This window comes from Diplodia corticola (genome assembly GCF_001883845.1).
Source record: "Diplodia corticola strain CBS 112549 chromosome Unknown scaffold72, whole genome shotgun sequence".
NCBI lineage: Eukaryota > Fungi > Ascomycota > Dothideomycetes > Botryosphaeriales > Botryosphaeriaceae > Diplodia > Diplodia corticola.
The window spans coordinates 90,960-117,581 of NW_017971551.1; the positions used below are offsets into that span (position 1 = coordinate 90,960).

The 26,622-nt window shown below is 57.9% G+C and overlaps 9 protein-coding genes across 9 annotated transcripts; 5 read left to right on the forward strand and 4 right to left on the reverse strand.

The window, feature by feature from the left end:
* Positions 1-74: 74 nt before the first annotated feature.
* Positions 75-2,548, reverse strand: BKCO1_7200032 (chromosome segregation protein; the record flags this gene model as incomplete). The annotated part of the gene is made up of 4 exons (XM_020278838.1): positions 75-1,842; positions 1,891-2,000; positions 2,053-2,343; positions 2,399-2,548. The coding sequence occupies 4 exons, from the start codon at positions 2,546-2,548 to the stop codon at positions 75-77; spliced, it is 2,319 nt and encodes a 772-aa protein (XP_020126064.1).
* Positions 2,549-2,929: 381 nt separating this feature from the next.
* On the forward strand, positions 2,930-4,530 carry BKCO1_7200033 (mitochondrial import protein mmp37; the record flags this gene model as incomplete). The annotated part of the gene is made up of 2 exons (XM_020278839.1): positions 2,930-2,953; positions 3,016-4,530. The coding sequence occupies 2 exons, from the start codon at positions 2,930-2,932 to the stop codon at positions 4,528-4,530; spliced, it is 1,539 nt and encodes a 512-aa protein (XP_020126029.1).
* A 2,176-nt stretch (positions 4,531-6,706) lies between these two features.
* On the forward strand, positions 6,707-8,428 carry BKCO1_7200034 (glycoside hydrolase family 47 protein; the record flags this gene model as incomplete). The annotated part of the gene is made up of 1 exon (XM_020278840.1): positions 6,707-8,428. The coding sequence occupies one exon, from the start codon at positions 6,707-6,709 to the stop codon at positions 8,426-8,428; it is 1,722 nt and encodes a 573-aa protein (XP_020126028.1).
* Positions 8,429-9,161: 733 nt separating this feature from the next.
* BKCO1_7200035 (queuine trna-ribosyltransferase) lies at positions 9,162-10,846 on the forward strand (the record flags this gene model as incomplete). The annotated part of the gene is made up of 10 exons (XM_020278841.1): positions 9,162-9,218; positions 9,267-9,326; positions 9,382-9,479; positions 9,531-9,613; positions 9,673-9,682; positions 9,731-9,814; positions 9,871-10,191; positions 10,240-10,297; positions 10,355-10,432; positions 10,481-10,846. 10 exons carry the CDS (start codon positions 9,162-9,164, stop codon positions 10,844-10,846), a joined length of 1,215 nt encoding a protein of 404 aa, XP_020126021.1.
* A 298-nt stretch (positions 10,847-11,144) lies between these two features.
* On the forward strand, positions 11,145-14,831 carry BKCO1_7200036 (histone deacetylase; the record flags this gene model as incomplete). Its single annotated transcript, XM_020278842.1, has 1 exon — positions 11,145-14,831. One exon carries the CDS (start codon positions 11,145-11,147, stop codon positions 14,829-14,831), a length of 3,687 nt encoding a protein of 1,228 aa, XP_020126063.1.
* A 1,326-nt stretch (positions 14,832-16,157) lies between these two features.
* Positions 16,158-17,359, forward strand: BKCO1_7200037 (atp synthase f0; the record flags this gene model as incomplete). Its single annotated transcript, XM_020278843.1, has 3 exons — positions 16,158-16,224; positions 16,447-17,103; positions 17,169-17,359. 3 exons carry the CDS (start codon positions 16,158-16,160, stop codon positions 17,357-17,359), a joined length of 915 nt encoding a protein of 304 aa, XP_020126027.1.
* Positions 17,360-18,298: 939 nt separating this feature from the next.
* Positions 18,299-20,261, reverse strand: BKCO1_7200038 (calcium proton exchanger; the record flags this gene model as incomplete). Its single annotated transcript, XM_020278844.1, has 3 exons — positions 18,299-18,338; positions 18,462-19,552; positions 19,611-20,261. 3 exons carry the CDS (start codon positions 20,259-20,261, stop codon positions 18,299-18,301), a joined length of 1,782 nt encoding a protein of 593 aa, XP_020126025.1.
* Positions 20,262-20,646: 385 nt separating this feature from the next.
* Positions 20,647-21,867, reverse strand: BKCO1_7200039 (peptidase family t4 protein; the record flags this gene model as incomplete). Its single annotated transcript, XM_020278845.1, has 1 exon — positions 20,647-21,867. One exon carries the CDS (start codon positions 21,865-21,867, stop codon positions 20,647-20,649), a length of 1,221 nt encoding a protein of 406 aa, XP_020126024.1.
* Positions 21,868-22,952: 1,085 nt separating this feature from the next.
* Positions 22,953-26,616, reverse strand: BKCO1_7200040 (fungal specific transcription factor domain containing protein; the record flags this gene model as incomplete). Its single annotated transcript, XM_020278847.1, has 4 exons — positions 22,953-23,930; positions 23,978-24,030; positions 24,262-26,147; positions 26,354-26,616. 4 exons carry the CDS (start codon positions 26,614-26,616, stop codon positions 22,953-22,955), a joined length of 3,180 nt encoding a protein of 1,059 aa, XP_020126058.1.
* Positions 26,617-26,622: the final 6 nt, after the last annotated feature.

The window sequence follows — 26,622 nt, forward strand, 5'->3', positions numbered from 1 at the left end:
CCTTTCACCGGTCAACCATGCCAAAATAACCCGAATGCGCCGAAACCTGATACCAATCGTCGATCCCGTGATGCCTAGTTGGAGCAGCGAATCCCCTCCAGAGCCCTCATCGCCTTGGTCCCCTGCGTCTCAAATATGTTGACCATGCGCTCGCACTGCTCTCGGAGCTCTTGCTCACCCTTCTCAGCCTGGTGTTGTACCCACTGTTCGACCGTCATCTTCTTCTCCGCGCCCGTTATCTCACGGCGCACCTTGCGCACCGCCTCGTCTAACGACATTTCCTCCCAGTTACCTCCGTTCATCTTGCAGGATTCCTCACCGTTATCGTGCAAAATGCGCTTCGTGGCGGGTGACTGCAGAAATACGTTCTCAAGATCCACCGCTTCCCAAGGCTGCGTAGAGCTAAGGCCACCAATGACGTTATTACTACGTTTAGAGGGAGATACCTGCGGCGTGCTAGCATCCGCAAGAGGAACACGTATGCCACGCGTTGAAATGGGAGCTTGCGCTGAAGGAGGGGCATGTGAAGATGGCACTCGTGATGACGGTGGCCTGTTTTCCGCATCTGAAGATTGAGGCGAAGGTGAGGGCGTAATCTCCTTTGGAGGAGGCGTAGGCTCCTTCGCTGCTTCAGAAGCTGCCTTGGGAGATACTTCGGGAGACGGCTCAGCTGGTTCTGGAGACTCATGTACTGGAGTAGGTTCGCGCGGCGGAGTGGGCTCACGCGGAGCTTCCTCTACGGTAGCCTCCACAGTGCTCTCCTCGACGACTTGCTTCGCTTTGCGACCTCTCTTAGACTTCGGAGCAGGCTTGGGCGGTGGAATGCTCTCGCTGTCCTCGTCTTCATGCTCGGACCTGGCCGCAGGCTCCTCGACCTTCGCCTTCCTTCCCCTCTTGGCCTTAGGGGGCCTAGGAGGCTCATCCAAAGCCACAACAGAGTCGTCGGTTTTCATAGCACCATCGCTTGTCCTTTTCCCGCCTCTCTTAGGTTTGGCTGGTTCTTGTGCCACCTTAGTGACAGCATCCTCCAGTTCAGACTGAAGCTGACTTGCATCGCTACTCAGTCTTGACTCTTCGACAGCTTTGGCTTTCCGTCCTCCTTTGGCCCTTGTCGCTCTATGTTTGGAGGGCTCTATTTCTGCATGAGATTCGAATTGCGAGGCCTGATCGACGAAAGATGGCGCTTCGGGTTTTGACGCTCCCCGAGTAGCCCGGATAGGGGGGATGACAGGCTCAATTTCCATCTCAGTCTCTGCCACCTCAGCTGTGGGCTTATCCGGTACAATCGAATTCACGACCGCGGTCTTCTTGGTGGTCCTGGAAGTGTTCTTGCCTTCCTTGGCGGGCTTGGCTTTGGATGCCGTCTTGCGGCCTTTGCCAGGTTTCGACGCCGTGGTTGCTGTAGTCATAGCACTATCTCCGTCGGTTGCATTGAGGCCTCCGAGTGACAGGTCGTCATCAGCAAGGCTTAATGGAGGCTCGATCTCCACAACTGAAGGCTCATCCACAGGCTTCTTGCCTCTGTTTGTCTTGCGAGTATTCTTAGAGGTAGCCTTAGCTTTGCCGGTTCCCTTCTTGCCGCGAGCCACGGAAGTAGTGGTCGCGTTACTGGCCGTAGTCAGCACACTGTCGTCTTCGTGAGGGGCGTCGTCGCCCAGGGACATAAGAGATGGAGCCTCGGAGAACGTGTCGAAGTCCCTAGTAGATTGGATGGAGAGTCGAGAAGCCATGGAAGCAGTTGATGCACGGCCTTTCTTTCCTTTCGTGGCTTTTCTAGCATCCGCGTACGCATCGTTGAGCATGAAGAAGGGGCAGTCGGGCGATCTCTTGTAGTGTTCCTCCCTACGATCGATCAGCAAATGCCTTGGTGAACGGGTCGCTATTACGTACTTTGGGTCATCCTTGGGCTCCCAACCATCGAGCGAGAGCATGCAATAAAAACAGGCGACCCCATCTTCATATTCCGGGCTGGGATCATAGCACCATCCCGCCTCAACCATCTAGACATATCCATTAGCATCAGAGATGAACTTGGAAGAGAGCCCAAGTTACCTTCTTTGTCTTGCACTTCCAGCCCTTTTTCTTCTCATGTGGCCACGATCCGGCAAACGTTGCGGTGCGAGCAGCGACCATTCGCCCGTTCATAGGATCCTCGTGCTCCTCCGGTTCGCGCAGAGGCAGGCATGCATTGATCGCCCAAGCGCATTCGGGCGCATGGCTCAGGTGTTCTAGTGCCGGAATGTCTTCCGGCTCCCAACCATCCAGCTTGCGATCGCACATGAAGCAGGCAACATTGTCAGGATGGCCGGAGTCGGGTGAATAATAGAAGCCAGCGCGTGCCAGCTACGCAATTGTCAGCAGCGAGACGTCAAGGGGGGTCGAGACCTTCAGCACGTACGTCCTCGGGGCTCGGGGTGTCATGGGGCCAAGACACGGTGGTTGCGGCTTTCTTCTTGGTGCTGGAGGCGCGCCTCTTGGTGAGCTGGCGAGGGGATTCGAAGGTTGCGAGGCGGCCGACAAAGCTATTGGCGTTCTCCGGGGGGGGCATGGCTGCGATGGATATGCGACGCGTCCGGGCGCGTCGGGTGGGGTAGCAATGCAAGGCAGGCGCGTGGTGGTGGAGGCGGCAGTGTTGTTGTTATTATTACGCTGGCCCGGTCGCATAAACAGAAGCGGAGCGGGAGGCCAAGCTCCTTCCGGGCGGACTTCCGGATGAAATCATCTTAATCAGCAGCGCTGTCCCGCGGCCGCCCGCGCCGCCGACGCTGGCGGCCCGCATCTGCTCCATATTTCGGCCGCTGCGCCCTTCCCTCAATGCCGCATCTTCACCTCCCGGCTATGGCTGCGCTGCTGCTTCACTGCTCTGCTCTCGCCGTACGCCGATAACCCCGCTGCTCCCACTTTGACGCCCCGAAAAGGCTCCGTAATCATGGCTCTTCTCCAACATCTTTCCGTAAGCCCGTCCAAGCTCCCTCGCTCGCAGCCAGACCATCCGACATCTAATTCGCAGTGCAGTTCAGAGGCTTGCAGCCTGCCATTGCAAGCCGGGCCTCACTTTCCCAACGGTCCCTACTGCACTGCCGTCCCCAACATGCTCGCACCCGCGCCTTCCATGCCTCGCAACCGTCGCCCGCAGAAAGTAGCTCACCTGCGAACTCGTCGAAAGCGTCCACAGCTTCCAATCCATCAAACCCGCCATCGGCGCCTCAGTCGGACCACTCAAGCCCCCGGTCGCCGACCTCCTCGTCCTCCGTGAATTCTTCGCTACCCGACGGCTGGGAGGACGAACCAAATTTCAACATCAAGACCTTTGCCGAGCTTCCAACGGGGCGCGATTTCGGTTTGAACCAGCACATGGTTGACATGAATCGCGACTTCTCAGAAGCGCTGAGGCAGATAATATGGCAATTTCGGGCGCCCATCCGATATGCCTTCGCCTACGGCTCGGGTGTGTTTCCGCAAAGCAGCGCGACCAGCTCCACCTCGCTCTCCCCCCACCCGAATCCTCCCGAAGCAATCAAGAAATGGCAGAGCGGCGGCGAGAAGGTTATCGACTTCATCTTCGGCGTCACCTACTCTCAGCACTGGCATTCTCTGAATCTGGCTCAGCACAGGGACCATTACTCCTTTCTCGGCTCGGCTGGGTCTTGGGCGGTGTCCCAAGTCCAGGACAGGTTTGGGGCAGGCGTGTACTTTGCGCCGTATATCACCGTGAACGGCACGCTCATCAAATATGGCGTAGTCAACCTTGACACTCTGCAGCGCGACCTTAGCGAGTGGAACACGCTTTACCTTGCCGGCAGGCTGCAGAAGCCAGTCAAGATCCTTCGCGATGACGCGCGCATCCGACTTGCCAACCAGGTGAATCTGATATCAGCAGTGCGCGCCGCACTTCTCATGCTTCCCGAGAAATTCACCGAGACCCAGCTGTTCAATGCCGTCGCCGGGCTCAGCTACATGGGAGATCCGCGTATGTCTTTCAACTCGGAGGATCCACATAAAGTCTCCAACATCGTTCGTCACCAGCTACGACACTTCCGTCGCCTTTACAACCCTCTTCTTGATACACTTCCAAATGCTACCCACACCGACCCTCATGTCAAGACGCCGGGGTGGGAGCTTGATGTTCCGCCAGGCGTCGACATTGCTATGGAGCAAGACATGGATCCGATCAAACGTGGGAATATGGTACGGCGTCTGCCGAAAGCTTTCCGCGAGAGGATCTATTTTGCGTACCAGCGTCAATATGGTATCTCGGGCGCGGAGTTTAAGAAGATGCTTCAGCAGCGTGCGAACGAAGATGCGACTAGCTACATGCGTCGTCAGGGCGGTGATTTCGATCGCCGCATCGCCGCGGAAAAAGATCTGAAGGACAAGGCTTCTCAAGCTGTTAGAGATACCGTCAAGTGGCCGAGTACAGTTCAGAGCTTGAAAGGCTTGCTCACCGCCGGTCCAGCAAAATCGTTGAGATATATGAGTGAGAAGTGGTCTAAAGGCAGGCAGGGTAGCAAGGAAGCTGAGAGCAAGTAGTTACGATGGGAAATGAAACTGAATGCGTGGTGGAATTCAACTTCCTGGTAGAAGGACATACAGGGTACTGGGAATGGAGTGCGGTTATAAGTAACACTGGGCATGGCATAGGTTCAGGTTTGGATTGATCCATTGTGGTGCATGGCGGCTGCTCGTCATTTAGGGCTAACTACCCGGTTTCTTTTTTTTTTCTTTGGTGATGGTTGGGTCACTACAAAATCCATTAGACTTGGGACCGATCAAAATCCTGTACGAAAAGGGTAGAAACGGCGTGCAAATGCGGTCGGGCTTTGAAAGTGTTGCTAGGCGTGAGCGTGGGACGAAGCCAGAATGAACAAGTCCGAGTAAGACTTCGATATCCATAACGGCGTAGGACTATCGAACAAATCGAGTGCTTAGACGTCACATGTAACGGCAGGACTTGTCCTTTCAATGGCTTGTAAGACATTCAGCTTTTATTATGTATATCATGGCAGTCCAAAGCATAGAGCCTCGAGGCGGATGTTCCAATTGAGGCCCATGTGTTTGCACAGTCTTGCTCTTTAGGGTAGCAAGCTGGTGGATGAGAAACGGGTTAAGTGCGCTATTGAAGCATAGCGACAATGTTTGCCTTTAAGAGCATAGTTGAATAGCTCAGAAAGCCCACAGAAGGAGGAGAAATGTGGCTCCACTTGGCCGCGGAACTGACGACCCAACAGTACTCCTGGGAAAGGAGATGGTGATCGCCTCGGAGTGAGACCCCGGCCGGATACCCGAATCGCTTGATCGGGAGAGCGGGGAGCAGGTGTTCGGAGGCGGCCTGTAAGTAGTCCATCAAGACCAAGGAGCACAGTAGCAGTGAAAAAAAGGCAAAACAGCAAGTCTAGTCGTATATACACCTAGCCACAGCCCTTTGTACGAGCAGACTCCAAGCTTAGCATAGGACCCGCACTATGACACCAAGCCGGAACCGAACCCGTGAACTGTTACTGAATGCTCACTTTCCTAAGGGAAGCGACACAACGCAACGACATCGATGGTTTTATAAGCCCTCTTTAGCTTGGTCCGTAGATTTAGTGCACGCAAAAAATAACATGCTCTTCGGCCTGCCCTTGGGGCTTTTAGCGCCTGTTTGTCTCCTCACTCCTCCGCTCCATGCGCATCTCCAATAAAAGTAACTAATTGCGCCTTGCTAAGCACAGAAACGGAGGCCATGATAATAAATAATGAGCAACGCAGTCTCGGAGATGAATCGAAGTATCCCGCATGGTCGCAGTCATGTGTCACCGTTGGGGCGCAAGCGATGTCTTAGCCAAGCCGCGCCGCCTACACGTAGGGTCAGCCTCTGCTCTATTCCACGATTGCCCAAAAGAGTTCATACACCAATGGCACTGGTTGACTTATCTTTCATCGGCATGAGCGACAGCTAATACTAGCAATTTCCACCGTTTCGCCGACTGCTGAGGCTGGATCGCTTCTCCATTTGCCTTTTCTGCATCCCCCTCGCCAGTCTACTCTCTATCGACCACGCTGATCTTCGGGATAGCCTGGTCCAACTTCGTCTTGTCCTCGTCAGTGGGAACCATGTTGAAGGCCTTCTCGGCCGTGTCGGTGCTGTAGAGGCCAATGGTCCCCCATGCGAGCAAGCCCACGCCGAGAAGAAGGCGGGTTTTGGGTGCGCTCGAACGGTATTGCCTGGCGCGCGAAGATGAGCATTGGCCAATGCGGCGGAGGAGACGTCACTCACTGCCAGAGCGACATTGCTGTAACGCGGATTGGCGATGTTTGGCGGCGTTGGGTGGGGAAGGGATTGCGGTGAGGTTCGGAGAAGCTCTGAGCTCCGTCTCGCTTGCTTCGCCGGGATCCGCCCCAGGTCCTTCAATGTTGCTCCTCCAGCCGTCTTGCCAGCTATGTCGCTTCACCCACGCCCACATCTCCGAGCCTCCCCTTTCCGCCTCTGGAACATACCTTAGTCGCGCGTCCGGCTCGCCCCGCGAAGCGCCCGCACCGCTCCGCACGGCCCTGCTGTTTCCATTGCAAGCCCGCTCCGACATGGAAGCTTGACGTCGCTCGACACGCCTAATTTGCAAACTTCCGCCGCACCTCGCCGACTCTTCGACGCCTCCGACGGTCCGATGCAGCTGTCAACCTGCTCACAGACGTGCCTTTCCCGAGCGACTCATCCTACTCTCCCACCATGCCGTCTTTACAGCGGTGTCAGCGGAACCCGACCCCCGCATTCAAGCTGCTCAGCGCCGCCATCATCATCTCCTTCTACGGAATATACCTCCTAACCCACGGCATTCCTTTCGCCAGCGCCCCTAAAGCCGAGTTGCGCGAGCCCAGAGGCCCCCAAATCCAACATCAACCATGGACCGGAGCGAGCGGCCGCGCCGACGAGGACAAGGCCGCCCGCGTCGCCGACGCCATGAAGTATACCTTTGCGAAATACAAGAAATATGCATGGGGATATGACGACATCTTACCAGTCACCGGGGGCAAGAAAAACTCTAGAAATGGCTGGGGCGCTTTCATTGTGGACTCCGCGGGCACACTTGCGCTTATGGGCCTCTGGGACGAACTGAAAATGTCGGTGGATCGCATCGTGCAGATTCCCTTCTACGATGCACAGGGACTGGTCGATCCGTTTGAGACGACCATCCGCTATGTCGGAGGCCTTGCGTCATTGGTGGACTTGATAGACGGCGGTGTCATCCCGAAGACGGTCATTGACAGCAAGAAGAGAGCTGGAATTCTGGCGCAAACCATTACCTTAGCTAACAAACTCGGCCCCGGCTTCGACAGCCCAACCGGCATGGTCTATCCGCGCGTCGACTTCAAGAAAAATATCGGCACGGGGGATCCACCGGAGCTGTATGAAAAGTATCCGGACAAGATCCGTTATGAACATCCATCCATCGGCCCCGCACGCGCCGGATCCAACATCCTGGAATATCGGACGCTCACGAGACAGACCAAAGACCCTATCTACTTCGTCAATGCAACAAATGCCTGGGCCCCGCTTGTGTGGGACAAGTGGGTAGAAGACCCAGTCGGCCTGGTATCTGCGCCCATTGACATATTCACCGGCGAGCCTGTTGGTCGGCAGAAGCACTGGGACGCTGGCCACGACAGCTATTACGAGTACTTGATCAAGGCTGCCATCCTGGCGCCCCACGATCGCTATACCTCCACCTACATCGACCGTTGGACGCAGGCCGCCCATGCGCTGCGCCACAAGCTCGCCACCCGCTCCAGCTACGCCGACAACTACAAGCCCTCACACCTCTTCATGGGCAAGCTTGACGATGACTGGTACCTCAACGAAATGTCACACCTTGCTTGCTTCGCCCCCGGCAACCTCATGCTCGGCGGCGCCTACCTTGAGAAGCCTGACCTCATTGTGCTCGGAAAGGCCCTGCTCGATGGCTGCCGCCACAGCTACGCCGCCATGCCCACCGGCATTGGTCCGGAAAAATTCTCCTGGGTTCCGTATGCCGGCCTGCCCAACGGCACCTTCGAGCCGCGCACGCCCCGCCAGCGCGCTGAACTCGCGCAGCACGGCTTCTGGCTTGCGGACGCGAAGTACCGCCTCCGACCGGAGTACGTGGAATCGCTGTTCTACGCCTGGCGGATAACGGGTGAGCAGAGGTATCGAGACTGGGCGTGGGACGCGTTCGTTGCATTCGAAAAGTATTGCAAGACCGAGTACGGCTTCGCGGCGATCCGGGACGTCGGCGTGAACGTGAAGAATGGCCGCAAGGTCACGCACATGGACGAGTCGGAGAGTTTCTGGGCGGCGGAGACGCTGAAATACTTGTATCTGACCTTCGCCGATGTAAACGTTGGCACTCTGGATGCCTGGGTCTTCAGCACCGAGGGCCATCCATTCAGGATTATTCGGACGACCGAGCCTTAGCTTCTCCCGTTCTCGAGTGTGTATGAGAGTACGACTTGCTGCAGCAGAGCAACCGCAAAGCGTGTCGTTGATGCACCGGAAGAGACGCTCATGAAACATCGGAGTGTTAATAAAAGTGTCTGGATAAGAGCTTTGTGTGTCTAACTACAAAGGAGCGGCGCTGCCCCCTTTTTCAGATGTCCGTCTGGACGGCATTTGGAGATGGAGAGAAAGCACGAACATCAACACACCGGCAAGGCCGGAAGCTAATTTGTCGTACATATTTCTTTGATCTTTGTGGGCCTACATGAATTGCATCACACGGAACGGAGTACTGCGATCGGTTGGAGCTGTGGAGGGGATACCAGTCTTTGAAGTTTTGTCTCGTTCCTTTTCCCCCCTGCAACCTAAATATCGGCGTGCGGGTGTTTCGAAATGATGTGTGCCGTGTACCGCAGGATACCCCGAGTAGTCGCAGAAATGCCCGATTTGATCGTTGGGATAGAAATGAGTGGTAATGCCTTAATGTGAATCCTCGTGTTCGCCACCGAACTGGAATATATCTTAGTTTTGGTTTTCGCTGAACGGCAGCTGTAGCTCTCGATACTGTAGTGCTCCATATGCATACTCTTGAGAGACAAAGTCTTTGTGCAAGTCATGGCGGGGTGAAGAGCGGGCCGGCTCGGCTTACCCTGTGAATTAATCTTGCCGACGACACTCGCCCCGCGCCGATCCTCTTGTCACCGTCGCCATCATGGCTCGCAAACCTACACCCTCGGCGCTCACGTTCGAGCTTGTCGCAAAATGCTCGGTATCTGCTCTGGTACCCCAGGCCGGACGGTGCTAATTGCTTGACTAGACCACCAGAGCCCGCGCCGCCACGCTGTCACTTCCTCATGGACCCGTCCAGCTACCTCTGGTACCGCCTACACCGCCGACCACCTTGAACAATATCGTTGACAACCGCGCCCAAGTTTATGCCTGTCGGCACGCAGGCCAGCCTGAAGGGATTGACTCCTGAACAGCTGGAGGACACCGGCTGTCGCTTATGCCTGAACAATACGTACCACCTGTGGGTGACCAGCGAAGTTTTGGCGAAGGTTCCGGCTAATCGAATCGTCAGTGGCCTCAAGCCCGGACAGTCGACCCTGGACACCATTGGAGGCGCGCACAAACTGCAGTCATGGCCCTACAACATTCTGACAGGTTCATTCCCCGTCTCTGAAGATATGTCTGCAATGACAGAGGGCTGACTTCTGCGGCAGACAGTGGCGGGTCAGTACACGCCTGTCTTGCCGTTACTATGCGCTGACTCCGGACCAGGTTCCAGATGGTCTCGCTGCTCAAGCTCGCTAAGGTTACCGAGGAGGGTGTGAGGTTCCTCAGCCCCCATGACGGCGCACCAATGTATGGACCCTTCCCTTTTGTCCCGCTTTACCAGCTCCCTGAGAAGAGGTTGACAGGCTGCTCACCCCCGAGCACTCAATGTCCCTGCAGAACAGCATCGGCTCCGACATTATGATGCAGCTCGACGATGTCATCGCCACGACTTCTCCTGACCACGCGCGCATCAAGGAAGCCATGGAGCGCTCGGTGAGGTGGTTGGATCGCTGCATTAAAGCGCACAAGAAACCCGAGACGCAGAACTTGTTCTGCATTATCCAGGGCGGGCTCGACCTCGACCTCCGCAGAAAGTGCTGTGAGGAGATGGTGGCGAGAGATACCCCTGGCATTGCCATTGGCGGCCTTTCGGGCGGCGAAGCGAAGGAGTCGTATTGCCAGGTGTAAGGCTTCCGCTGCTGCATCCGAGGCCAATCTGACTCGGAGCCCAGGGTCAAGACATGCGCAGAGCTGCTTCCGGAGAAGAAGCCACGATACGTCATGGGCGTGGTGAGTACTGTGTAGCAGCCGCTCGAAATAGCCCGCTGCGCATGCTGATCTCCGTAGGGGTATCCTGAAGATCTCGTGGTCTCGGTCGCTCTCGGCACAGACATGTTCGATTGCGTGTGGCCCACTAGGACCGCGGTGGGTGCGATCATCCATGTTTGATACCCAGGCTGACGGACGTGACAGCGCTTCGGAAACGCCATCACGGCGGCGGGGATGCTGGCGCTGCGGCACGCGTCGTACGCAAACGACTTCACGCCGATCGAGGAGGGCTGCAGGTGCACGTGCTGCCGGCCGGTGGGCGACGGCGGGCTGGGCATCACGAAGGCGTATGTCCATCATCTCGCGGCAAAGGAGACGGCGGGCGCGCACCTCCTTACGATGCATAATGTGCACTACCAGCTCGCGCTGATGCGGTCGGTGCGCTCGGCAATCATCGAAGATCGCTTCCCTGATTTCGTGCGCGACTTCTTTAATAAACGCTACCCGCGCAGCGACTACCCCCCGTGGGCCGTCGACGCGCTCGCCGGCGTGGGCGTCCAGCTTTCGTAGAACCCGTAGAGCAGAATACCTACCTAGACGCACTGGCTTCCGGCGGTTCCTGGCCGCCCCGAGGCGCGGGTACCTAGGCCCAGATCACAGGCAGTGGGTCTCAGCCTTAGGCGCCCCTTGGCCCCGGCGCCTTGGGCTCCCGCGCCCTGTCCGCTCCTCCAGCTGCCAGGGTCTGCCATCATCCGGCGTCATCTCAAAACATGCCGCCCTGATCCCTACCCCTCCGCTCGTTATTGTTTTGCTTGCCCACTTCTGTCGCTCTTTTGCACCACCCAAACAACAAACACTGCCCTCCGCCATGGAGAACGACTCCTCCTCCGACACGGCTGCCGACCCGCCCACTGCGACAGCCGAACCAACCCCTCGCTCGCTACAAGTCCCTCCAAAACCCGACCCCGACCCGCAGCCTGCGAAGCCCTCCAGTCGCCTGACCATAAACACCGCTGCGCGGCCCTCGTTGCCTCCGTCGCCCGCCATGGACTCGCCGCACCGCCGCTCCAGCTCCTACTATAATCGCATTCCCAAGTCGCCCGGCGCCCCTCTCCCTAGCCCGCTCAACCGCAGCGCAAGCAGCCTCGGTGTGCGCCCAGCGTCGCCCGCGCTTTCGCGCCGCAGCTCCATAGTCTCGCTCCAGGGAGCCGCCGCCGAAAGCACCCATACCCCTAGAAAGTCCGTGACGCGACGCACATCCGGCAACCTCAGATCCACCTCGTCCGCGGCGCTGGCGTCCCCGCGTTCCGTCCCCGCCGAGGAGCCCGTGCCGCTCACGGCACAGAAGGTCGCCTGCGACTACTTCGCGAAAGAGCTTGAATACCACAAGGGCGAGGAACTCTCTACACAAACGGTCGTTATTCTGCACGATGCTTGCTACGGTCACCGTTTCTCGCGCCCGAAGGCCACCAAGTCGGCGCTTAGCATGATCGTTGAGCGCCCGGAGCGCATTCACGCCGGCATTCTGGGAATATCAACGGCCTACGTGAGGTTCGCCGAGAGACATGCAGGCGGTCCGCATGCACCGCACCCGAAGCGCGACCCGCCCAAGGAGCTCCCGTTTACGATCCGGCGCACGTCCCGCACGCTCGATATTACATCCCCTATCGTGACAAATGTACATGGAACCAAGTGGATGGCGGAATTGCAGACCATGTGCAACACCACCACAGAGAAGTTGGCGTTGAACGGAAAGGAGCTTGTCAGGACAGACGAACCTGGCCAGCCTGAGAAGGAGAAGTTCCACGAGGGAGACCTATATCTCTCCCCAGAGTCCTTGAATGCCTTCCAGGGTGCTCTTGGTGGCGTTTGCGACGGCATCGATGCCGTTTTCGCAGGCACCAAGGACAAGCCACGCAATGCCTTCGTATGTGTGCGCCCTCCCGGACACCATTGCTCAGCGGACTTTCCGTCAGGTTTCTGCTGGCTGAACAACGTGCATGTTGGCATCGAGTATGCAGCCCAGACCCACGGGCTCACGCATGCTGCGATCATTGACTTCGACCTTCATCATGGCGATGGCTCTCAGGCAATCGCCTGGGAGCGTAACACCAAAGTGGCAAACATGCCTGCCAAACAGCCTAAGAACGCACCGCCTCAGAAGAAGACTCAGATTGGCTACTTTAGTCTTCACGATATCAACTCATATCCTTGCGAGTATGGCGAGATCGATAAGGTCCAGGCGGCCAGTCTGTGCATCGAGAACGCTCACGGCCAGACTGTCTGGAACGTGCACCTCCAGCCTTGGAAAACCGAAGAGGAATTCTGGAAGTTGTACGAGACTCGATACCTGACCCTGCTCGAGAAGGCTCGAGATTTCCTACGAGCACACTCACAGCACCTTCGCGCTTCACCAAACCAGCCGCAACCTAAGGCTGCAATATTCATCTCTGCCGGATTCGATGCGAGCGAGTGGGAAGGCCAGGGAATGCAGAGGCACAAAGTCAATGTGCCTACTGATTTCTACGCCCGCTTTACGCACGACATCGTCAAGTTGTCTCAAGAAGAGAATCTTGGGGTTGACGGTAGGGTGATTAGTGTGCTCGAGGGTGGCTACAGCGACCGCGCTTTGGCCAGTGGTGTTCTAAGCCATCTGAGCGGTCTCTGCGAGGGCCAGAAGGTCCCCGCTACGAGGAAGGAAACTGCTGCGCTCAACGGAATGATGATCGATCGCACAGCTCTACAGCAAGCATACGAGAACGGGGAGCAAACGCTTCGCTACAACGTCGAATGGTGGCACGAGGCCAACCTGACGGCGCTTGAAACGATGGTTTACCCCCCTCCTCCGGCTGCTCCCAAGAAGCAACAGAGAGGGCAGCAGGGCAACTTTGCAACGCCTACTCAGTCATTCACTGCGAAGGTTGTTGACCCGGAAAAGTTCATCCGTAACGCTTCTGGACACCTAGTCCCGATTAGAGAGCTTCCGAGACCTCCCACACCCCCGCCACCGGATGTCAACTGGATCGTTGCGGCTCATGAGCTCTGCAAGCTGCTTGTGCCCAGTGACCGTCAGACGAAGAGCTTCAGACCTGAAGAACTTGCCGAGCCGCGCAGCAAAAAGGACAAGTTACTTCCACCTGAGGTTCCTGTCAATCCTACTGGTGGGAGGCAGTTGCGCGAGAGGAAGCCAAAGGTTACCGACTACTCTGAGGCCCCATCGGACGACGAAAGATCCCAACCATTGTCCACATTAGATGCTGATCGCCGGCGAACGATGGGCGATTACCCTGCTGGAAGAGACAATGACCTACCCGACGTTCCTCAACTCCAACGGAGACAAAGTCTTGTTTCTGAAATGGGCTCCGTCGCTGGAGAATGTCCAACTGGCAAAGCATCGACGGTCGCATCAAGGCAACCGCCTGCGAATGGGGTACAAGTGAAGAAGACTAGAGCCCCAAAGACGACCAAGCCAGACGCCACCGCGAAGCAACCACCGAGGCCCATTGCCTCTAGAGCCTCAAACTATGCGCAACCGAACAAGGCTTCTGCTGCAACAAAGACAGCCAAGGGAAAGGCAGAGAGTTCTGGCGATGACGTGGATCAGCTTACTTCGGGCATTAAGAGAATTACGTTGAAGATGCCCACCAAGGAAGAGCATGATGCCCGCCAGGCAGCTGCTGCTGCGTCTGAGAATGACACCAAGAAGCCAGCCGCACCCAAGACCACTAAAAAGGCACCAGCTGCTCGCAGCACCAAGACGGTGGGAGCGTCAAGGAGAGCTGGCGCAAAAGAGACGAAGGAGATGAAGGAGACGAAGGAGACGAAGGAGACGAAAGATGCAAAGAAGGCAAAGGATGCGAATGAGGCGAAAGATGTGATTGGGCTAAAGCCCACGCCGCCTCCGTCGGAACACACGGAGGATGCAATGTCCATTGTGTCCTACACGTCTACGTCCAACCAGTCTGACCCTGCAGTTGCGGTTTCAGAGTCAACGCTGGCTGTCCCAGGGGGACTGGAGCCACAGCACGGACGGGCTCTCTCTCGCGCGTCCATCGAAAACATGGCAGAGCGGATCAAGAACTCGTTCCCGCCGTCGCTAGCCTCACCTTCTGAGCTCTCGGAAGGATCGACACCGCAGGGCCTCCTTGAGACGGCTGGACCTGTGCATGTTCCAGAGGTGACGCCGCGGCCCGACTCGCCTCCTCCGCCTCCCCCGGCGACCATGCCGCAGTTCATCCAATACGAGCCGGCAGAGAGTGGACATGGTGGTACAGCCACGACTGAAGCTGACGCAGGTGAAGCGCAGCAGACAGTGGCCCTGCAGTGGCTGCCGCCGAACTCGGACCCTGAAGCTGGCGGTCGATCGCAGGGGCCACCTCCATCATCGCCGGACCACAAGCAAAAGCAAGCACTGCCTGTGTTTAGCTCCAACAGCTTCATTCCGTTCGGGCCGCCTACGAGCTCGAAGACCGGGGCTGACAGTGTCGTCACTGAGCGCGAGGAAACGGCGGAGGATGTGAGGAACATGCCGGATGTTCCTGAAGCCAAGGATTGAGGGCGAGGCTACCCTGCGCCGGGGATCACGGGCGATTCGCATCATCGTCGATCGCTGGTGAATGGGACATCGGGGAGTGGAGCCCGAGCGTTCTCGACCGCGCCGCTCCGGGGCATGATCTGTCCGACGCCGTGATGCGGTCCCGGCCCGTCACACGAGGGCGCAGCTCCCGAGCTTGCCAGCTTTGACGCATCGAGCCTTGGTGCAGGATACCAATCGTCTCCACTTGCGCGCCCGGTTCCTTGGCCACGTTTTTCTCCTTCTTCTTCTTCTCTGAGACCCCATTACAGTTCTCGCATTTTGCCCGGGGAGTGGGTGCTTATGCCATGCGCAAGGCGTTCTTTTTTGTGCGTGTGCAACCGTTGCACAGGGGTGATTGTTCATGCCCCAACACCTAGCTACTTGCCCCGTTGTTGTACCCCGTTACCGCTTCATTTCTTTGGACCGAAGGGCAGCTCTGGTTTCCTGCCGTTGCTCTCTCGCCACTTCAGCTGCTGGCTTTTCCCTTTGCTTGTTTCTCGGCGCAGTTGATACAGTCGTCAATGGGGTCTCGGGTTGCATTTTTGCTAGTACAGGAGGAATTGGTTAGGGCAGTGTTCAGAGATACCCACGGATTTCCCACAAATAGACAACGGCGTGCTTTCTTTGGCTCTTCGCACAGGTCCTGATGCAGTAAGCGCGCTAGTGTGACGAGAGGTGGATGGGTGGATGGGTGGATGGAGCGGGGCTGGGTGGGAAAGCGCGGCAAGCTGCGATGTGAGCGGTCGGCCGGTGCCATGGCCGTTGCGCAATTTACCAGTGGCCGCGGTCGACGGCAGCCGTTGCAACAGCGGAGGGGGCGGTGGCTAGGAGGCATTACGCCGCTCTGATGCAATGCAAGCGCGTAAGCGACGGGGCGGACGCGTGAGGACAGTCACAGAGTCGACCAGTTGGCTTGGAGGCCTGGGCAGGGTGGGCGTGTTGCCCACGCGTGCGGCCTAGCGCTCGCTGGCTCCCGGCCGTTCGGCGCGATCCCTGCCCAAAGCTGCGACAACGTCCGCAGACCCCGCGTTTTGGCAATCCTGCCTGCCCGGGCTCGCAACACGCCAAGCCAATGACGTTGGGAAGCTGCCGCCTGTGGAACCACGCGAGAGCCCGCCTGCCAACTCGCGCCATTGCCCTTTAAAAGGCCCCCAGGCCTTCCTGCCTCACGCACCAGACACCCTACTCCCTCCTTTGTCCCGCCGTCGTGCTCCTCTCCCCGCAACGCCCACGCACGGCAACACAGAGGACACCACACCACACCCATTGAACCCCCAATCTCCGGCCAACGCCCCGCCAGCCACCATGTCCGAATCCAATGGCGACACCCGGAACGGTGTCTTTCGTCGCGTTCATGACGGCGTTCATTCCGGTAGGTGGTGACTGCTTCCACTCTGGAGAAGAAGGATCCCATGATCACTTTGCGCGTCTTCTCAGCTCATCATGCACTGGTCATGCCTTTGTCATGCCACTTTCTTACTACATTAGGCTGGGCTTGGAGATCAACTGGGCTCTGACTCGCTCACAACGACATTTATCTCTCATCAATTCTTTGCGAACAGAAGTGCCCAGAACACTGACAGATCGCACTCAGTCAACCCGTTCAAAACCCACTCCGACCCCACCGTCGAGCGCGTTGTTACCCTCAAAATCCTTACCGCAATCTCCTACATCGTTGTCGTCGTCCATGCGTTCTACTACACCTTCGCCAAGCCGCATGAAGGCCAGGGACCAAGGCACACCATATGGGGACAGAACAGCGCGCACCACACTCCCTTCTCCATGAACCCCATCATCACGTCCATCTACTGGCTCGTTCTCTTCATCCTACAGATTGGCTACTCGTGGCACCTGTACTCGGCAGAACGCGAAACGGTGAAGGCCGCGACGAACGTTGGTGGCCACTTCATTGTCCACAACCTGTTCCTGTTCGGCTTCATCCAGCTCTGGGTGCGTTCGTTCTTCTGGCTCGGCGAGCTCCTACTGGTCATCAATTTCTTTAACCTCTCGGCCGCCTACTTCCGCCATAGCACCACTCCGCGCGCCATCCATATCGCAGTCGTGAGTGGACCGCTGGCATGGAACTTTGTCGCGCTCTACTGGTGCGGCGCCGCAGCCGTACACGCACACAATCTTCCGGCTAGGATCGTCGCGAACATCTTCATCTGGGGCATTCTGGTCTACGGTGGCTTCTTCTTGGTGGTGTACAAGGATTACACCATGGGTTTCGAGCTGTCGGTGCTCGCAGCTGGTAAGACTACCGTTCATCGAATGACACTGCATTGCAAAGGGCCTGACACAAGGCGTTTGGAACAGCTATCGGTGTTTCGCAGTTCTTTACCAAGATCATCGCCTTTCAGTGGATCTTCGCCTTCGTGATCATGGCCGTCCTTTTCGTTCTTTCACTGGCTGTCGGTGTTCCCGGCTTCCTCGGCCAAGACCCGTTCAAACGTGGAGAAATTGTCAGCGAGGACCGGGAAAGGGCGCCGCTGCTGGCGGACGACTAGTTTCTGGACTTCTAAGCCGTGATATGACAAAGAAATGACAAATGAGGGCATTGACGGTGCCAAGGGCAGGAATGAGGTTGCGGAAAATGGGATGATTGGCGGTGATGCTGGGCTCCACCAACCTCTTTTACTTTGTTATCATCTCTATGCGTGCACAAAAGAACTCCAGGATAACTGGTTGAGCTGCTGGTCCTGGCGGATTCCCAATATGATCGTTCACGATGGCAAAGTTTGACGAGCGAGCAGGAGAAAGAGAACGGGGATAGAGAATTTTAACGGCGGCATTTCCGGGGACACGGGCGAGCGCGCGTGGAGGCTTATTTGTCATCATTTTGCAGCGGGACTTTCACGAATGATTCCCCCTTCGCTCTGTGCCTTTACTGGTTTTCCCTTTCACACATTTCTTGTCAGGCGTGCTTATGTCTAATGGACTTGACGCTTCTACTCCACTCTGGTAGGGACTAATGCGAAAAGATCGCCAATTCTTTCGAGTAGGCGCGGTGATCTATTAATATAACAAGGGCTACGACTTTTCTGGCCTACAATGCAGGGTAACATACAGCACTTTCGCCAAACTGCACGGTGGGTGATGAAAGAAATTGACCCACGGAGAGGTTCCTTGGTGTTGGCAGTCGAAACAAGTGTGCCGATGTGGATGTAAGTTCAACCGACCTTCATGAGTGGCCGAAGTAGAGATCTGGATGCAGATGATGTGAGCATGAAAGCTATACAAATACATCCAGACGTAGGTACTCTGCCGCCCCATGTAGGAGAGTCAATTTCTTTCGTCACTCACCGTGGCTGCTGCAACTGACGGATCCAGCCAGACTTCCAAAAAAAAAAAAAAACCTCTTGACGTGATCCAAGCACAGCAGCATCAAACGAGGTCAGCGAAACGGACTCGCATCGAAACCCTCCCCTTCTTCACATATGTACAACTCAGGGAAGGAGAAAGACCGCGGTGGCCATGATGATATATCTGCCAAAAGAGTTAGTAAAATGTACATACATACACTCGGGAGCAAAAAGCACAATAGTCAAAAGAAGAAATGACCGGGGGGGGGAAGGGGCGGGAATACACCACACCCCTTACGCCACTTACAAGGAAACCAGCACCGAGCCCTTCAGCACCATCAACCGCCCTCCCCGGCGCCCGGCCACGACTATGCTGCCCACCCAAGCCCCCAGTCCGCACAGCAGCAGCATCAGCAGTTTTGAAAGCGTGGCCGACGACGACGACGACGACAACGACGACGAGGGGCCATGATGGCCGTACTCGCCTTTGCCGGTACCGCCCCCGCCCCCGCCTCCGCCTCCGCCTCCGAATCGGCCAATCTCTAGACCTACGTCGCGGCCGCCAAAGATCCAGGCGAGCAGCACGAGCGAAGGGACGAGGGCGAGCGCGGCGTGCGCCGTCGGCGCTTCCGTCAGCACCGCGAGGACGTGGTGGGGGTTGCGGTTGCGGCGGCGGTGGTGGTCGTCGTCGTCATCCTCGTGGAGGTGGCGGTGGGGGACTTTGATGGCGGCGACGAGTTCGGCGTGGTTGAGGAGGAGGGGGAGGAGGACCGAGTGGAAGAAGGGCGTCGTCATCGCGAGGGGGTTGGGACAAGGGGAGGGGAGGGGGGCGAGGGCGAGGCGGTTGTGGGAGTCGGCGGAGAGCGTGGCGAGGGCGTGGACGAGGTTGTTGGAGGCGAGGATGGTGAAGAGCAGGGAGGCGAGGAAGGCGAGGGTCGGTGTGGGATGATGGATGGGGGAGCGAGGATGTGCTGTGCGTTCGGCTGCGGATCTCGGGACGGTGGGTGGTGTCGGGGGGACAGGAGCCGCGTGTGTGATGTTGAGGAAGAGGTGGGCGAGGAGGTAGCCGATGAGCGAGACGATAGCGCTGCCGCGGGAGAAGAAGAGCATGTGGTCTCTGCTATCTGGGGATTGAGGGATGTGATCGTCATTGTCGTTGTCGTTATCGTTGCGGAACGCAAGGGTGAGAAGGCTGCAGATAAAGAAGGGCACCAGACCCGCCATCTTGAGTGAAGAATACAGTGCCATGGTTGGAGCGTCGTCATGATGGATGCGTGAAGATAAGCCGCCGGAAATGAGGCCTAGGCCGAGGCCAAGGAGGCTACGGGTCAGGATACTTCCTGGGATGATAAAAGCAATTATTGGGTATTGTTCATTGCTGAGGGCGAAGATACCAACCTGTTGGAATGGTCAGCTTCTTAGCTCATGCACGTTCCCGGGTATTTGATATGCTCACACAAAGCCAGGCAACATTCGAGAACAACATATCCGCGATGAATGCGTGGATGCTTGGGCCTGGCATGATGCTGCCCATGTCCTCGAAGAGAGCGGAAGTCATAAACGCAGCGGAACTAACGGCTAGTGCATTGAGCAGCATGACGACCACTGGCCCCCATCCCATCCAGCTGCTGAGTAAACCCAGTGGAACGAAAATGAGAAAGCAACTGGTGCAAGAGAGGTTCGTGCGGGCGGCACAGTAGAAAAGCTTGGTCGTAAAGGAGATAGTATGATAAGCGGCTAGAGCCATGGAGGCAGCCACACGTCGGATCACCGTCAGAAGACGATCCAAGCCTCCGACATTCTTTGCTTCAAACCCATAGACTTCTATCGCGGAGTCATGGCAACTTTGAGAGCGTAAGTCTCTCTGCTCATCATTTCGATGGGGGAGCAGAGGCTGTCGCTCATCGTCCTCGTGCTCATCGGCGCGCGTGACGGGACACCTCTGGCGGACGACCAGTAGTGTAGGTCGGGCAAGCTTCTTCGGAAATGTGAGTTGGTTGAACACTTGGGACGGCCTGACGATTGGGGACGGAGTAATTGGCTCAAAGTCCAAGGATGCGTTGGGCCCGATGGTCTCTTGGGAGGGCGGGCGACTTTCTTCATCCATGGGGATTCAACGCTTGTTCACCTGTACCTGCCCGAGGGGCTGGGAGCAGTTGCTCGGGCTAGGCGATGGGGGAAAGGAAAGAGCTCGAGGCTGACGGAGGGTGCAAAATCCGCATGAGTTGGGTAGACAGAGAAGAGACGGAAGATAAGTCGCTCACGAGGGCATTCGAGGCGGTCATATGAATAAGAGTGATTTCCATCTTCGGTCGGCCCGCCTAGTGGGGGCGGCTCAAGCGTATGAACGCCCCTCCTTGGCAGAGCCGTGGTAGGCCGGTGACGAGACTTGTCCGGCGAAAAAAGGCAACACCGCCCTTCGCAGCAGCCAGCTGACCATGGTAGTTACGGCGTGAGTGCTGCACTGCCCCGTCCCTTGTTCCCAGCACATTTCACAGGTACTTCTCCATCATCTGCTTGACCTTCGCCAGCGGCAGCGCCTCCACCCTCAACCCGCCCAGCCCCGTCATGGTCTCAGCCATGCACAGGGCATTCAAAATGGCCTCCTCGACCGCGTCGGCCGTGGCCTCGAACAGGGCGTTAATCGTCTGGTCGTCGACGACGTCGACGCTCAACGGCCGCGGCTTCCACGGATCCACCTTTGACTCTCCCGCCGTCAGCGTCTGCACCGGCACCTCGTTGGCGGTGCTGAAGGCGAGGAAGACGTCGCCGGACTGGTTGTGGGCGTTGCCGCCGACGCGGGCGAGCCCCATTGTCGCGCGCTTGGCCAGGCGCTGGCACTGCAGCGGGTGCAGCGGGGCGTCGGTGGCCAGCACGATGATGATGCTGCCGTCCTTCTTGTCCTTGGCCGCCGCCACGCGGCCCAGCGCGGCCAGCCGGTCCGTGACGGACGCGTCGGCGGGCAGGTCCTGCGTCGCGGCCACCAGGTCGTCGTCCAGCAGCCGGCCGATGGGCGCGCCCCCGATGCGCAGGTCGCGCATGCGGCCGTAGTTGGCCTGCACGAGGGCTGCGACCGTGTACGAGGGCTGTCGGGCGCTGGTGTCGGCGGCCACGACGCGCGAGGCGCTGCCGGTGCCGCCCTTGAACCAGTGGCAGAGCATGCCGGTGCCGCCGCCCGTGTTGCCCTCGGGCACGGGCTCGTCGGACGCAGCCTCGAGGCCGGCGACGATGTGGGCGGGCGTGACGGGCAGGGCGGCGATGTCGTTGAGGATGCCGTCGAACGTCTCGCCCACGACGGGCAGCAGGAACCAGTCGGCGGCGCCGCTCTCCGGGTCGCGGTGGCGCGGGATGCAGTACTCGTAGATGCCCTGGTAGGCGGCGCCCACGGCGAAGCTGTTGGTCAGCACCACGGGCGAGTGCAGCAGGCCCGTCTCCTCGATCCAGTGCGAGCCCGTCAGTTCGCCCGACCCGTTCAGCCGGAAGACGCCCGCGTAGCACGCCTGGTTGAAGAAATCCCGGCGCGGCACGATGGTGGTGACGCCGGTGTTGATGGCTCCATGTGTCGACGTCGCCGGCTTGATGATGGACTGCGTGTGGCAGAGCACGCCCGGCACGTCTGTGAGCGAGTTCTTGGGACCGGTGGGGTAGCGGCCGAGCTGCAGGTTGGGCAGCAGCTCGCGAATGCGGCAGCGGCGTTCCTGGGGCGAAGCCATTGTAAAGGCCGAGTCGAGGTTGAAGCGGACAGGTGCAAGATGCAGCTCAATGGTGGCTTTAAGCTGCCGATCAAACCGTCCCAGTTTTGTACGATGCGAGCTGCACCTGCTTTGTGCTCCGGCCACGATGAGACACCGATCCTCAACTTCTCCCGGTGACCTTCCTCTTTCCGTTAGAACACCGAGAAGGCAGCTGCGGCACGGAATGGCTGTTCAAGCCCGCACGCCAGAAACCGACACCGTTGAACGACGTCCGCCATGACGTCTGACTCATGCCAAGTGAACGCACCCCGCTTTGTCTTTGACCCTTGTGGCTGCAGCACGCGCTGTTGTGGACCTGTGAAACTCTTATCGGTGCTGACAAGCAACGACATTGCGTCCGCCGCCTGTGCTAATTTCAACTGTTGTGGTTATATCTTTCCAAGCTCCAAATGGGCGAGGGTGAAGGTTTGTGTTTGAAGATAGCAGAGCGAGCCGTTTGTCTCTCGCGACTATACCAAGTCGTATGGACAAGTTAGATTTAATACCATCGCTTCAAAGCGTGTTGATTGGGACATTCCTTCATTCATCAATCGACGTGAACGTGTGAAGCTCATTCACAGCTACACAGAGAGGGAAAGAGAGGGGGAGTAGCAGGCAGCACCAGGTATATAACGCCCTGTACATCGGCATCAAACAGCCCATTAACAAGAGAGGGTACTGGAACGAGTAAAAAGATGCCCAAATAACTCCCGTGAGAAACAAACAATGGCGGTGGGTACCGGGGCCGAAACCAAGACATCTACTGTGCCACCCCGAGATAAGACCCCAATGGAGAAAGGACCGATAATCATTCAGACCCTTTGTGCGTTTTTGCCGTTCAAAATGTTCAACGAAGCAGAGAAGCAAAACCCCCCAACAACGTCCCGATATCCACTCAACCATCTATACACATTCCCATGTTCCTATCCTAGAGTCATGCAATTCATACCCCGAGCCCATATCACATCAACAATGAAAGAGGTACAAAGAACCTCCAGATAGCAGCACAGCTACCAACCATACCCAACTTTTCCCTTTTTTGCTTGTGCAACCTTCATGTCCCTTTACAGCCCTCCCGGTGCGCCGGGTCCCTGCCCGAAGAAGAACCCGTCAAACAGGTCGAAAGCGTTGCCGTCACTCCAGTCATGATTGTTCGCTCCTGCAACATCGTCCAGTTGCATGCCAAAGCCTAGATCCATGTTTCCGCCGCCCCCGACTTCGGCACTGGCGCCGCCAGGCTGGAACGCGTCGAGGAAGTCAAGGTCGGAAAACGATGGCTGACCAAGGTCGGGGTACGCCGATGCCGTCTGTTGCTGGTGCTGCACCGCCACATTCGGGCCGTAAGTGGGCGTGTACGGCGACGTCTGTTGCTGTGTGTACGGCGAGATGTGTGGCTGCTGCTGGCGCATTTGCTGCTGATGCGAGTGGTGGCGCTGGTGAGTGGGACGCTGCTGAAGCTGTACTGGCGACGTCGCCGCCGACGTCTGCAGCTGCGTATCTGCCTGCACCGTGCTGAACTGGCGCGTTTCCGGTGATACGAAACTGGCCGAAGACGTTACCGGCCGCGGCGGTTCCTGCTTGATTTGCTGACTCTGCATGGATTTAGAGGGCCGCATCCCTACCAGCCCAAGGCTTGGCCGTCTGAGCCGAGACTCGCTTTCATCGTCGCTGAAAAGATCTCGTAAATTCATGTCGAAGCGCGGGTGTTGCTTCCGCGAGCTATACTGTGGGTTGGCAGTTGGGCCAGGGAAATAGCCTGACCGGTTGACGCCACGAGCGTGTTCTGTGGTTGGCGAGGCTGTGGGCTGTTGTTGCTCTCCAGCAGAAAAGTTCGGCGATGAGTGGTAAGTATTCGCTTGCTTTGCACGGCTGTGGGCAAGCGCTTGCGGTCCGAAGCCGGTTGTGGACATGCACATTTGAATCGTGGCTTTGCTCATGCGATCAAAAGCATCCCGACATGCTTCGGCGGGTGGGCATTTCTCAATGAGATCGCCGAGGACGGACGTTGCCGCAAGTACAGTGAAATCGACATCGTCAAGGGACTAGCACATATTAGAAAGGCGCCTCGATATTGGGTAATCAAACTTACCAAGTGACTTCGGACCACCGGCGAATGCCAAATTGCATACAGAAATGAAATGCCTGAGCACAATGTTAGCATGAAGCACGAACGCCGGCCGGCGAGTTTCCAGTTTGGAAAGACTGTGGCGAAGGACGCTCCGTAGCAAAGGGGAAACTAGCACGCATCCACGAAGACGCTGTGCTCGTCGCTTTGTCTCGTCTTCATGACAGCGCAGTCAAACGTGTCCAACAAGTGCGTCCGGCGTGGAGAGTCGCCGAGCTCGCTTCTGAATGCTGGAGAGGGGAACCTACCTGCCATGAACAAGTGATGAGTCGCCAGAAAGGTGTAGTTCACCAGGTGCACCCTATGCAGCTGACGATACAGCTTCAGCACCTTTTGTCCAGCCTCTGCTACCTTCAAGAAGACATGCTCTTCGTCTTCGCGCTCCTCTAGGTTCACCATTGACGGACTTGACACATCATCTTCAGTAGATCTCAGCTCATCTGCCAGCACAGGTGGCACACTCAAGCTCTGTCTATACAGCATGATGACGGCTTGCCAGTAATTGAGCTCCAAGAAGAGCGGTGAGAACTGGACGCCCGTGTCCATCTGCGTGGGTGATGACTCCTTCCATTCCCAGAGCCGGCGGTCGATATCCCGGCGCCACGACAGGAAGGAGTCGAACTTAGAGAGGAATGGAGAAGGCAAGTTTGTGTGCATGAAATCGTTGCCTTGATTCGCTCCAATGGCGCGCGCCTGCTGTGTCTGGCGGTGCTGCAACACTTGGAGGATTTCCGATTGGAGGAGACGCAGCCGAAGATAATGATATGACACACACTTGTATGTCGGCTTCTCACTGCCTCCTGGTGGCTGTAGGAAGCCCTCCCGGGTGATGTACCGGTCGTCAAGCGAAGAGGGGAACTCGGTGGTGATGACTTGGTCAGTGATGCCAAAGGGCCTGCCCACGCAGGTGCTCACGAGGCGATCGAACGAATACACGCACCACCAGAGGCGGCGGCGGAGGTCACGAACCCACTGCCGCCTTCCTCGCTCTTTCGGGTCGAGTCTCACGGCATTGTTTGCTCCAGGCACGTCATCAGACGGATGTCCAGGATTTGACAAGCTGGCGTCGTCACCGCCGGGGCCGTCAATGCCCGCGCCGTCTTCGTAGTGGAGGCCGAGATCGACGCCCAATCTCACGGCTACACCTGTGATGTACCACAAACCTGGTGCAACGGGTCTCAGCAGAGCAAACCCGGCAAGGAGCAATACGGCCTGCAGCTCCTCCAGACCGCCACCAAAGCCGTCCGGGCGATCGACAGACGGGGATGAGGACAGGAAGCTCTCGAGGTGGACAATAGCGGAGGCGTGGTACTCCTCGGGCTGATGTTGCACGCTCGCAAGCCTGCGTCGCTTGCCCGGGGGTGGGGTTTGCGAGGGTTTCTGTGATGCGTTGTTTGCCTCGGGATCAGGCGACTCGGACGTGGCGTCGGAGCTGCCCATGATGATGCCAGCACCGATGGCAAAGACGATGTTCAGCATGTACAGCTCGCGACTCGTGCGATCCTTGGGCTCGGTGGCCAGGGCGCGCTCAAACATGGTCATGAACTCGCCGCGGTGGAGGATTGGGATCTGCGGATTAGCATGCTCAAAGTACAGCTCAACGAGCTTCAGCGCCAGGTCACGCTCGGGAAATGGGGCTTGGCGAATGGCGGGCTTGGTGTGGAGACCGAAGAAGGAATCCCTCATGGAGGTGCCATTGGCGACGGCGGCGCCGGGCAGGGGCTTGCTGGCACGCACGCTGCCCTTCTCTGACGACGCGCCGGACACGGAGCTCTTGACGGCAGCAAAGACGACGCGGGCAAAGGAAATGCCAGACGTCGAGCCTAGGAAGCGTGGGTCGGACGCGCCTTGCACTGAGACCATGCCAATATTCGATACCATACTGTTGATCTTGTCGCGGTCGTACTGCTCCTGCTGCTTCGTATCTGCGCCGTCGGCGGCCGTGGAGTCATGCTGCGCGCTGAGCTGGCCTTCCCGCTGGGCAGCGCGCGCCTGCTTGTCGAGGGGGAAGGTTGCCTCGCCATTGGGCGGCTTGTAGCTCAGAGCGAAGTGCTCGGGCGGGGCAAAGGGAATTTGATTGTCGCGCAGCAGCGATTGCAGGTACGCGACCCTGCTCTCGAGGTAATACACATAACTGTTGGAGACAACACACAAGCATCAGCACATCACAGCCCACTTTTCCAGGCATTGCGCCGGGGCAAGCAGCCACGGGCCGCGCCGCATGCAGCAGCAGGCGTGCAGCAAAGGAAGCACGCAGGGCGCATGCGAGTTTTCCTCCTGCCGCCCGCCCCCACCAGGCGCAGCGCAGCCCGGCGCGTTGCGGGACGGTGGCCAACGCACCTTCGCGGTATCTCCCTCTTGGTGATGGGGTCGTAGCCGACACACTTGACGTGGGCCTTCTCGCAGCTGGCGCAGGCGGGCAGGCGCTGGTCGCAGCGGTTCTTGCGCAGGCGGCAGCGGTTGCACGCCGAGACGTTTCGGAAGGACGACGCTTGCTGGCTGCCGCTGGCGCTGGCGGTCGGCGACTCGATCTTGCTGCTGGCGTCTTCAGGCGAGGCGCCGTCGGTCGAGGATGCCTCTCGCGGGCGCTTGGGAGCGGTCATCCCGCA